Source organism: Argiope bruennichi, chromosome 4 (assembly GCF_947563725.1).
Source record: "Argiope bruennichi chromosome 4, qqArgBrue1.1, whole genome shotgun sequence".
NCBI classification, from domain to species: domain Eukaryota; kingdom Metazoa; phylum Arthropoda; class Arachnida; order Araneae; family Araneidae; genus Argiope; species Argiope bruennichi.
Window position 1 is genome coordinate 48735777 of NC_079154.1, and position 13014 is coordinate 48748790.

Sequence of the window (13014 nt, forward strand, 5' to 3'; positions counted from 1 at the left end):
AAAAAGGAACTTTCCTTTTTTAAATAAATGTCAAAAATGAAAAATGGGAGAAAGTTTTCCTATTCATATTCCCTCTCATTTTAATCACATTTTTAGCACTGAAGAAGAGATCAGCATCTTCAAGAGCGGAGAGGTCAATTCTTGTAGGAAGTGGGTCGTGACCTTCTTCGCTGGGTCCACTCTGGTCTCGAGTTGGGATTTGAATTCCCTACTTTCCATTCTTTGTCCAACCCCCCACCTACTGGTAGCTGTAAACTGACAATCGTCTATATAAAGAGAAAGTGAGGTTAAAAATACATTCGCACTTTCACTTCTGAAGAGAACATTGCTCGTCATCCAGCTGATAAGGTACAAGCTGTTCTAGGTCTAGACTGGAACGTTTTTCTTTGAAGAACAGGTGAGTAGAATAGTTTGAAATTATTATTGTTTAATGGATGTTTTGAAGTTAGAAGATTTTGTGCTAAATGATTTAAAGTAGAGAATTTCTCAAATAATTAATTCTTTCATAAGTTCTATTTGGAATTATACTTATTTAGAGAATCATTCCTAAAGTTTACTCTGAAGAAGAATAGATTAATTGAATCGTTTTGAGTAACTTTCATAACTGTTATTTGATTATTTGGACTACCAAATTTTATGCTGTGTAATCTGAAACGAAACATTTTTTTAAATGTTTGTTTTATTTTAAATCGCAGATTCGAATCCCAAAATTCATTTATACATCTTTTTGCGGTTTTTGAATTCCTTCTATAACTTTCCTTCTATAGATTTCGCCCAAATTTTTATAGAAATTTATAAATTTAATTTTAATATTACATACCAAAATTTATTACCCTAAATTTATGTTTTTTGAGTGATTACATTCATAAACAGACAGAGAGACTGACAGACATAATTCCAAAAATAGGCTTTTCGAAAACTTCTAAAACGTGAGATCTTTAGAAACTCGAGGTCGATCATTTTATCTGCTGAACAATTTCAGCATAGAGCAACAAACGATTCCGATTACATTTACAATATCAATTTCAATAATAAGAATTCGGAAAGAAAAGTTAATTTAGTATTAACGAATTGTTAAAGTTTTGGTTGTCCTGTTTAGTAACATTGGGTTATACAATTTAAATGGAGCAAATTTTGTAATTTTTCATTCTTTCTAAGAATGGAATTAGAGCAAATGTATTTTCGGAGCTATTTAAATAATAAACATCTACCATAAATAATAACAAATAATAAATTACAAAATATAGAATATTAAAGACACTAATGGAGGACAAAATTCACTGAATCCTTTCTGGTAAAGTAGATTAACAAAAGTAGTTAATATGTAAAATCTACCAAGTTTATGTTTAATATTCTCGCTGAATACCATTGATAAAGGTGGGATCATGTTTGAATTTTTAAAGCCCAGTAGTACTTTAAAGAAATGAACTGGACAAATCTTGCAATAAATTTGCAACAAACCTTGCAGTCACATAATTTCTTTTTTCTTATCGGCACGGTTTGAACTTCGTGTCGAACTTACATGCGTACAAAATTGAGTTGGTTAGTACCATTCTTTTTCGTATTGATCTCCGTAGAGTAAACGTTTCATCATATTCCTTTTAAACTAAATTTAAAAAAAAGTTATTTGATAATGAAAATACCCAATGCTTTATACTTACTTCATTTCATACTAACCATATTTGGCAACAAACTGGTTCGTAGGAAACATTAAGAATATTTTATGTTAATTATATCTTTTAAGCATGATTTGATGTTCAAGTTCCCCTTACAAAATACTTTTAAGCCTCAAATTATGATAGTCATCAACGTTATTTATTTTAATAGTCTTAAAACTGTTCTACTAATTACGTTTATGAACTTTCCTAATAGAAATAAATAAATAAATAATAACTAATAACATAATGGGAAAAATAATTTTTCCATTGTGTCATTAAAAACGCGTTTCTCTTGGTATCTTTTAATTATACTTTGTCTTTCGCACTACTGAGTCTTCACTTTTTGATTCCGCATATTGAAAAATTAATAAACAGAGTCCTTCTTTCTAAGCTTTCAACAATGGATGAAAACACGTAAATAAATATGAAATGAAACAATGAAAAAGATTTTAATTTTTTTAAATAATGTAATGAATTGTTGAAAACTAAAAACAAAAGTTGAAAAAAATGTTAAAATTTAAGGGGAATGCGCAATTTGATTAAAATAATATCATTAAAAAATATTTCTATTTTAAATTGGTGTAAAAATTATTTTAGTGCATAAATGTTGGAATAAATCAGAAAGTTTCCAAAATAGAAGAAACAACCAGAATTCCAATGTGTGTGTGTGTGTGTGCGTGTGTGTGTGTGTGTGTGTGTGTGTATGTGTGTGCGTGCGTGTGTGTGTGTGTGTGTGCGCGTGTGTGTGTGAGTATTGGTTCTCTGCAGGGCAGACTTTTAAATCTAGAGCTACTAAATTCGCAACAGATATACTTTGGAAGACAGAAAAGTGCACCTTGGAATGTTTCATTGAAATTTTAAGTAGAACTTTAATTAATTGAAATTTAAACAAATGTTTGTCCTTTATCTGCGAGTATTTCCGAAAATATTATACATCGCTATATATATTATATAAAATAATTTTTACATTGCTTCAAAATTTAAAATATTATCTTTCCTATTATACCAGTTTTTTTCCAGCATACTTTTTTCTATTTTTAATCAATTTTTTAAAAAACTATTTTTATGTTTTAAAACATTATATTTCAATATAATGTTTTAACATTTGTATTATATTTCAATATAATACAACGTTTTCCCAGTTGCCTGTTTTATGTCATCTTGGCTTCCATTGTAAATGCTCAAACATATTAAGATATGCTCAAAGATTTGGCATATTTTTTTCATATTAGATAGGTTTCACTTATAAAGTATGTTTTAAGAAAAAAAATTTGAAACTTTGTTGTACTTGCAATTAATATCATATTTAAAGAATGGCAAAATTTTTTTTAAATCCACGCATTTTTAAATACTGATATAATTTTATAGGTAGAAAATTAGGGAGAAGCAAAATGTTGCCTGTTTTATTTCATCCTGGCTTCCATTGTAAATGCTCAAACATATTAAGATATAAACATATTAAGATATGCTCAAATATTTGGCATATTTTTTCATATTAGATAGGTTTCACTTATAAAGTATGTTTTAAGAAAAAAAATTTGAAACTTTGTTGTACTTGCAATTAATATCATATTTAAAGAATGGCAAAAAAAATTTTTTAAATCCACGCATTTTTAAATACTGATATAATTTTATAGGTAGAAAATTAGGGAGAAGCAAAATGTTGCCTGTTTTATTTCATCCTGGCTTCCATTGTAAATGCTCAAACATATTAAGATATAAACATATTAAGATATGCTCAAATATTTGGCATATTTTTTCATATTAGATAGGTTTCACTTATAAAGTATGTTTTAAGAAAAAAAATTTGAAACTTTGTTGTACTTGCAATTAATATCATATTTAAAGAATGGCAAAAAAAATTTTTTAAATCCACGCATTTTTAAATACTGATATAATTTTATAGATAGGAAATTAGGGAGAAGCAAAATGTTGCCTGTTTTATTTCATCCTGGCTTCCATTGCAAATGCTCAAACATATTAAGATATAAACATATTAGAATATGCTCAAATATTTGGCATATTTTTTCATATTAGATAGGTTTCACTTATAAAGTATGTTTTAAGAAAAAAATTTGAAACTTTGTTGTACTTGCAATTAATATCATATTTAAAGAATGGCAAAAAAATTTTTAAATCCACGCATTTTTAAATACTGATATAATTTTATAGATAGAAAATTAGGCAGAAGCAAAATGTTTTATACCTATGAAAATCTTTGTTGTATGAAATTCCAAAAATATTTTAATGAGAAAGCTAAGAAAATGAAGTAAAACAAAAAATTTCCATCGACATTTTTTGATTTTTGATCTCTATATTGCTCCAAGAAATGTTAAGACAGATGCTTAAAGTGTATTAATCACACATTACTAATTAAGATTTAATTAAGATTTTAGTCAAAGCATATTTAATTTCTTTCAAATTTAATAGATTTAGTACTGCTTTAATACTTCAAAGAACTATAAGTTTCTTTCAATAATTATTATTTATTTTCGCCGGCAAAGAATTTACCAAACAAAGAGGTAAAGGAAAATAAATATTTTTCGACTAAAGACAAAAAAGTAAAGTGATAATTTACGAGGAAAGAATTTAAAGAACAATAATACCCAAAATCAATTTTAATTCAATATACTCTAACATATCCTAATAATCAAATGTAATTTAATAATGTAAGTCAAACATACATTTAATGAAGTGAAATCCCTTCCAGAATTACTGTCGATTTATATAAAAAAAATTTTTAAAAAAAAGATCCAAAGTCCATCTAATGTAGAAGATTCCAGTCCATAATCATTTTATAAATGCTGTACACTAAGTGGTACGTCCCGACAGTGGCCATCAAGTTGCAAAGACAGAGAACTGAACTATATTAGAGACTTTAACCTTTATAATATCAAAACTAGAAATTGTCACTAATAATAAAAATCAAACTCCCTTATAAAACTAGGAATGAAACTAATAATAACAAACGATCGGAAATTATTATAAACGGATTTAAATATTCTCTGACTCTTGGCAATGCAATTGATCGATTTAGTTTCACATTCCAACACATTTTTAACTTACTTAAAATGTTAGTTATTTATTATTTATTTCATATTAATTTTGACATCAGTAGCTTTGTTAAAATGTATATGTTTTATTTATTTATTATAACTCACGACTACGAAGCATGCAAATTTATAACCAGTATTTATTAATCAAATTTTCTGCACACTGAATATTATGCGAAGTAAACGGAATGAAACAGATGGGTACTTGAAAATTATGCTTGACAAAGCGCTGATATTATTCTTATATTTAATAATTAATAGAATTCACTTTTTTTTAAAACTTTTCATCTGTATTTTTTGAAAATTCATTTATTTGCCAACTGTACTAATAACAAATTTTTAAATTAATATGATTGAACACCTACCCACCCATCAAAAATCAGCCAAGCGGCCTTAGGCCGTTATTTAATCTGCCTAGTTACAAATCCGTTCAAAAATTATTGATTTGTTATTTTGAAGAAACTCTCGAAGGTCATTGGGATTATGTAATCGAAATGAGATAGTGAAGATCATAGTAAGTGTACTTTAAATGTTTTGAATTTAAAAAAAAAAAAATGTTACACTGTAATAAATATAATAAAATACTATAAAATTTTCACGTTAGGCTTAGTTTTAAAATTCATAACTTTGAATCAATAATGCATAAAATGAATTTCTGGTTTAATTAGACAAGTTTCAGTCATCATTTATACCTATTTGTTTCAAATTTTTATCCCTAATAATGAGTTTCCAGACTCATTAAATTAAGAGAACAAAAAAAAAACCCCATTTGATGAAGTAACGATCATGTTCTTTTATTTATTATGTTATTTGGTTTGTTTGGATTTGTAAACCATGTGAAAAATGAAACACACATTCTTTTTTTGCAATGATTTATAGAGCATATTGGAAATGAAATACATATTCTTTTAATTGTTTTTCTACTGCTGCGTGTAAAAAAAAATATTTATTACTTTTATATTTTTATTGTAATGAATTACGCATCTCATTTAAATACATGTTGTTCATTTGTTTTTCCTGTGATTCATCATCTATAGAAACAATGAAATTCATGTCTTCTACACCATCTTTTTTTTCAGCGGCTTGTAAACCATGTTAAAAATGAAGTTCGTTACTGTGTCCATCGCCATTTTGCTAATAATTGCCTTGGTCGGTCAGCAGACGGAAGCGGGGAAAATGAAAAAATTTCTGGCTGCTCTGCTCATCGCAAAATCATTGAAACCTAGATTCATACCACTTCCCATTCCTCTGCCTTTCAAACTCAAGATCAATAAAGGCGAAAGAATAGAACCTTATCCGTAAGTATCACTTCCTGTCTCCAGATGCAAATATTGTTGCATCCAGGCCAAATTAAAAGAAAACCAACAGTAAAGGTCACCCATTGTTTGTTTGCTTTAAGATGCTGATGTTTCTGCTGTTTTCTGCTTGGAAAAGTGTAAAAATGCAAATTATTTTTTATTAATTAAAATTTTATTGAAATTTCAAAAAAAAAACGCTCATAAGTGCACATTCTTACTGTCCAAGGTATGTATTTGCTAAATTTTGTTATTGTTAGTCAAACGGTACAACAAATAGAGCGTCAACACACACACACACATTCATCTTTATTAGTAATAGAAATAGAGATAGAGATTTGTGATTGAAGTCTTTTAACTACATTTTAGTATTAACAACCTTGGAACTATTAACCAACCGAGCGGTCGCAGCATTGAGTTTCACTAGGTTCCTATTTTTGTCTAAAAAATATTGTATTATATTACCAGTACGCTTTAATCGCATTTTTATTTATAATATTTAAAGAAATGCCTGCCTATTCAGATACTTTCCTCATCATACCAACACGACGCAAAGATATGATGTCCATTACAAAATAGACTTGACATAACTTCCAAATAGAACGTTAATCTTACTATACTAAACTAGTCATTGCCATTAACAACTCAAACCAATCAATCTATTTAGGGAAATGTGAGCTCATATTTCTCTAAATGTCAATTACCTCAATGAATGTCAATTACCTCAAACATCATTTTAAATTTCAAAAATTTCAAAAATGGACTTCCTTCCAATTTAAAGAGCAAATTGCATGGCAAAAAGGTAATATATATATATATATATATATATATATATATATATATATATATATATATATATATATATATATATATATATATATATATATATATATATATATATATATATATATATATATATATATATATATATATAAAGAACAACAACAGTACCAATATCAAAATTAGATTTTAAAAAAGCTTAACAGAAAATAACTTATCAACTTTCATGAACTTAGCTCTCCGCAATCTGTGCGAGCATTGTCTCAAATTAATCGAATTACATCCATTGGTTTGGACAACAAATTTACTGTAAATAATTGCTGCACCATGGGAATGAATGCTCTATGAATGAAAGAAGGAATGAAAAATTTCATTCTTTTTCTTAATTTCCCACGCTATTGTTATCATGTAAGCAAATTTAATAATTAATCATGTTTTATTCGTGACTGTTTCCTGTTTTTTGGACTAAAGAATTTCTCAACTTTTCCATTTATTATTCAAATCATCAATCACAGAATGAATATTTAGGTGTTTTTAAAACTGAATACGTGAGTTTTAATAAACTTAGTTTTTAAATTGCTTTAAATTGATAAAAGACAGTGTTCTTTAAAACTGAGAAACCAAATTTTTTTTAAAGACTTTCATTAAATCGTAAGAGAAAATAATCGGAAATATTTTTGTAGCAAAAAGGATTCTATAGAATTGGTTTTAGTCCTAACCAAGTAATGTTTACTTTTGATATTTGACACTCAATTTCTGACTGAGTCACTTTAACGATAAAATTATGGTTTTTCAGTGTTAATGTTTGAATATATTTTGATTCCATTTTTAATCAAAATGGATGCACTAACAATTATTCAATAAAAGACATTTCCCCAACTGACTATGCGGAAAATTAAATGTACATAGGAATTTAAAGCAATTTTTTCAAGAAGTACAAATTTCTATCATTTGATTACCTTTTTTTATTCCCAAAATCAAAAGACGTCTCTAATTTCATTAGGAAACTATTATCAAATTATATTACATGTGTTATTCTTTGTCTCATTATTATTTCAATAGCACAATAATTATGGAAACTGATAGATGACATCGTGACTTATCCAGTTGTTAACACCTCCCCGTACCCTTTAGTAGTACGAAATTTAGGTCCAAGCGGTAGGAGATGACGCATGGTCAACAGACCAAAGTGATACATTTTAATTGCTTCCATGTAAATTCCCACTTAAGATCCATGTAAACTTAAGATTAGTCAATAATTTCTTAGCTTTTGATAGCTAAAGTGTTATTAAAAGACTTCAACCTTATAAATCTGTATCAATTTTACAATTTTTAGTCCGTTTTAAAAACGTGATATATTTAAAAAATTGTATTTAAATAATAATAATTATTATTATTTTAGTTTTTAGTCTTGTGTGAATGAAATTTTGCAATAGATTTTAAATTAACTTCTCAATGATTTAACGCTTTGGCATGGCGACATCTATCGCTAATGAAAACTTATAATCGCTTGCAACGTCTGTACCCAACAGACAAGCATACAGGCAGACAAGAAAACGAGTTACTAATGTATTTTCATCTAATTCTGAACTACATTTAAACTTTCAAATCTCTTGCTAATACGAAAATCAATTTCGATTTAAAATTACGGAAATCGATTTAAAAATTTGCATTAAACAGACACAGCAGAAACGCGATAAAAGATGTTAAAATAGGTATCAATAATCACATTTTCATGATTCAATGATCATACTTTCAATGTTTTCCTTGCAGTACCACAGGAAACTTTTGAAAAGAGGATGCAAGATTAAATGCAATTCTCATCATTTAACAATTTTGAAAATTACGATTGATTTTATCTAAAATCAACCTCATGTTATTCTAAAACACAATGTTAATTCAATAAACCAAGTAATTTTTTTTATTTTACTCCAAAAATTTGCATACAATTTTCTTATTTCTCTTCTTTTATTAATTTAATTAATTACTTATTAATTTAAAATTAATCGCTTATTTAAATTAATTTAAAATTAATCATTTATTTAAATTAATTATTAAGTAATTGAATTTAATTAATTAAATTATTATTATAAAGGTTTTAACGTTACTAAATATCAACCATTTACGAAACTTAATGTAATTACTGTAATTAACCGAATTTAAAAAAAACATATCTTTTAAATTTGAAAAAAAAAAACCATACGAAAAATTGTGTTAGGTTATTTTACAGAAACTTGTCATTTGTTAATTGTTTTGAATTTACCTTACATTTCGCTGTTCCATATTCACATCGTTATTATTTTTACCATTTGAAGTTTAATCAAACAATTACGAATGACGAATGACTGACGCATTGACTGATTAAAATTTGGAATAAAATTAATTATTTAGTAAGCTCTTTTATTTGAAGAGAGAAAGTTTTCAACAAATATTTATGTTTTAACTAATTTTAATTGAAAATTTCCAAAGTTCAATGCCTTAGTTAATTATAACTCGAACATAATTATTTGTATAAACGTACACAATTTTTGTTGAAATAATAGAATATTTATATAACGTACAATTAAACATAAATAAGCACTTATATCAAGCAGATACACGATTTTTAAGAATACATACATTCATTATGAACTCATAAAAATAAAGATTTTTTAAAAAGTGTGAATGATTGCATTCACAAAATCACTCGTCATTTTTAAAAGAATGACCAAAAATTTAAAAAAAGAAGCAGAATTAGCCGGGAGACCCATAAAAACTGTATTTGTATTCAACAAAAATCCTTAAACTATTTATGGTAATTTCAGTTATTGTACTTTGATGTTCTTTTCTTTATTTAACATCTTGTAATGATGAATTTTTATTTTGAAACATATCAAAATAAAGTTATTTAAAATTCATTCTTTTTAACAAAAGAATTGAAGTAAATGAAGACTTATTTTTTAAATTCTTCTTTTCAAACTTTCTCTCTCTCTCTCTCTCTCTCTCTCTCTCTCTCTCTCTCTCTCTCTCTCTCTCTCTCTCTCTCTCTCTCTCTCTCTCTCTCTCTCTCTCTCTCTCTCTCTCTCTCTCTCTCTCTCTCTCTCTTTTTCATATATAATATATTCAGTAAAAGATTGTTAAAACGTGAATTAAAAAATGAGTTGAATAGTTTTTGGATGCTTCAATTATTAGTAATTAATATTTTCAAAAATCCATCTTTTCTTTATCTTCCGTATTGATGCAAACGATTATTTTAACATGATATTGTTAACAGGCTGACATACTAATTATAAAGTGTACCATGTGATATACAAAATGTGATATGTGATTGTTCAAAATTGTCTAGGAGGAAAATCGTTTGGCTAAAAGTTATCAAATTTGGCCCACATTTACTTCCTGAATTGTAAATGTTCGCTCATGAAAAAAAAATTTCAAACTTTTAAATAGAATTTTTAATTAAAAATCATCAGAATTATCAATGTCTTTCCTTTATATTTTTAAGCATATTACCGAACAAAAATTACTTTTGTATCATTTAAAAAAAAGTTTCCAATTTTATTTCCGTAACATTTTTTTATTTAAAGCTTTGATCTAGACGGATGAAATTCGGTATATAGACTTTCCACTATATTTGTAGATTTGAACAAAATTCATTCTAAGGAAGTTTATCTGTTCCACTTTTTGAACGAAAATGAACATGATAACTACATTCAGCTAGATAAATAAAATTTGGATGATAGGTACAAAATCTAAAATGTAGATTCTTATCAAATTTATGTCCTAATCTTTTAAAGTTTAATCTTTAATATTTTTTCTTTTTTTAATCAGTACTTTCAAATACATGTAAACGCAATAAGATAAAACGTAATGACTTAAATGAATGAAATTTTGTTAATTATGGGATCTTGTGACTACAATTATAGCTTTAAGTCTAATTTTAGACTCAGTCGGTCGGGGAAAAAAATCTTTTAAAATACAATTACTATTTCCGGTATTTGTGTATTAACCGCATGCCAGAAATTAATCGCCTAAGATAACATATAGATTCAGCAAAAAGGCTGGATTTACGCCATAGATATATATTTCCTAAATATTGCTCTTCATGAATGATATTTTCTGCTTTATATAAAGTCCACAAAATTATAAGAGGGAGATAACACCTTGAGAGAATCTGGCAGAAAATTTTGGAAACTCCCTTTTTGAAGGTTGAATTACCATTTCAAACGTCCAGGAAGACAGACATGCTCCTCTGTGATGGATTTCGTCCATAAATCAGCATAAATCTACAATTTTGGTGCAAAGACATATTAAATATCAACTTTCAAATGTGTGGATTTTTGTTTAATTATCATGATCGCACACAAACGCAATTCCAAAAAAATGTGTTATCCTGACTAAGGTATATTTAAAATTAGAAAATTTGAATATTGTTGAATTTTTTTTTTATATAAATATTATATTTTCGATATTTCATATACGAGAAAATAATCTTATATGACATTATACCTCAGTTTGTGATAACTTGCAGGTTGAAACTAAATTCACATGTGAATGTAATTTTTTATAAACTAATTTTACTGCCAGAATTTTTGGGGAGAAAAAAATTTCGCCGAACTTTCATAGAACGAAATGGCAACGTCTACGATAGTGTTGCCTATGACAACATTCTTGCTGAGGGAATTCAATATTCTTAATGTTTTTTTCATGTAAATATATCTTATAAGTAAACTTTTTTCTCTCTATGCCTCCATTTTAAAATATGTGTTGACTGCTAAGAAAACACAAATACGTTTGATACTCAAAAGTGTTCCATATAATGAAATAGTGAATTTTCCACATTAATTCACAATTTTATTTTCTGTCTGAACATCCGTAATCTTGAAATTTATAATTAAAAACAGTGTTTTTTTAAAACTATTTCTTCAAAATTTTAAACAATTTTTCCCTCGTTATTTCATTTTTTCAAATAACAAAATTTCAAATCGTTTTCCCTCTTTATTTAGAATTAAAAGTTACGGTGGAGGTGGTGGAGGCTACGGTGGTGGTGGATTCGGCGGAGGTGGTGGAGGCTATGGAGGTGGCGGTTTTGGCGGCGGCGGCGGTGGATATGGAGGAGGAGGCAATGACTTGTGGTAAAAGAAGATGAAAACCTCATTGGAAAATGCAAAACATTTCCACTATTACATCCCATTTCATTATCTACAAAAATTATTCATTCGTTGCGAAAGACGATCAAAGTTCAACCTCCGTGTACATAAAGAATTATTGCCAATTATTCCTTGTATATAGCGCATAAAAGTTTGTATTTGTATTTGTTTATTGTTAATAAAAAATTATATACTGTTTTTCTTCTTGTTAGTTTTTTATAAAGTCAAACTTAAATACACTTACAAGAATTTCCATACATGATAATGTGACGAGAGTCATAAAAACATGAGAAGCTCATAATCTCATTATCAAATGTGAAATTTTAACCATTAATGGCAGACTGGTGTAATAAACTGAAGCCTAAAAGATTTATTTTTATTACCGTTTCTTAAAGCTTCAAATATTGTAAATGGTACCGTTAAAGTGACCGACAGAATTGTTATCCCTTCAACTTTCTAGTATATTTATACAATATAGCTCGCTTTGTATTTAACTTTGCCGTATAGTGAAAATCGAATATGCATTTAGATTTCCTGTCATTGTCCAATCGAATCAAAATCATTAGAGTTCTACGTATTTAGCGTAAGGATTAAATATTAAATTTCATCAAGCTGGTTGTCCTTTGTAATTTTCCGTACTAGCATAGAAAGACTCTCTATCGCGGATTCGACCAATATTTAGCTTATATTTAAGCTTTTAGCATAAGATGTCCACATATATATGAATTGACATAACAAAAAAGCGTACAGCCTCCAACAATTTGATTTGGACCAAAATTTGACGCAAGTCTATAATTCTCATAATTACACCACTTGACAAATTTCATCTATCCAGCTCATTTTGTTTTCTACTTAACGTATGCGTTTTTATACGAGTAATAGACCAAAATTTGAACCACATCTATAATTCTCGTAATTGCACCATTTGGCAAATTTCATCTATCCAGCTCATTTTGATTTCAACTTAACCTATGCCTATGTATATGGGCGATTAGACAAGCAAATTGCTCTCGAAGGATTTCGTCCAAAATTTAATATAGAACTTTATAGCTTTGATTAATGATCACATACCAAATTTCATCTCAGTAGCTTGTTCCTTTTA

The 13014-nt window shown here is 27.5% G+C and overlaps 1 protein-coding gene across 1 annotated transcript; it reads left to right on the plus strand.

The window, feature by feature from the left end:
* Positions 1-305: 305 nt before the first annotated feature.
* LOC129967081 (uncharacterized) lies at positions 306-12051 on the plus strand. The gene is made up of 3 exons (XM_056081747.1): positions 306-397; positions 5791-6009; positions 11769-12051. Exons 2-3 carry the CDS (start codon positions 5804-5806, stop codon positions 11899-11901), a joined length of 339 nt encoding a protein of 112 aa, XP_055937722.1. The 5' UTR covers positions 306-397; positions 5791-5803; the 3' UTR covers positions 11902-12051.
* The last annotated feature ends 963 nt before the right edge of the window (positions 12052-13014 follow it).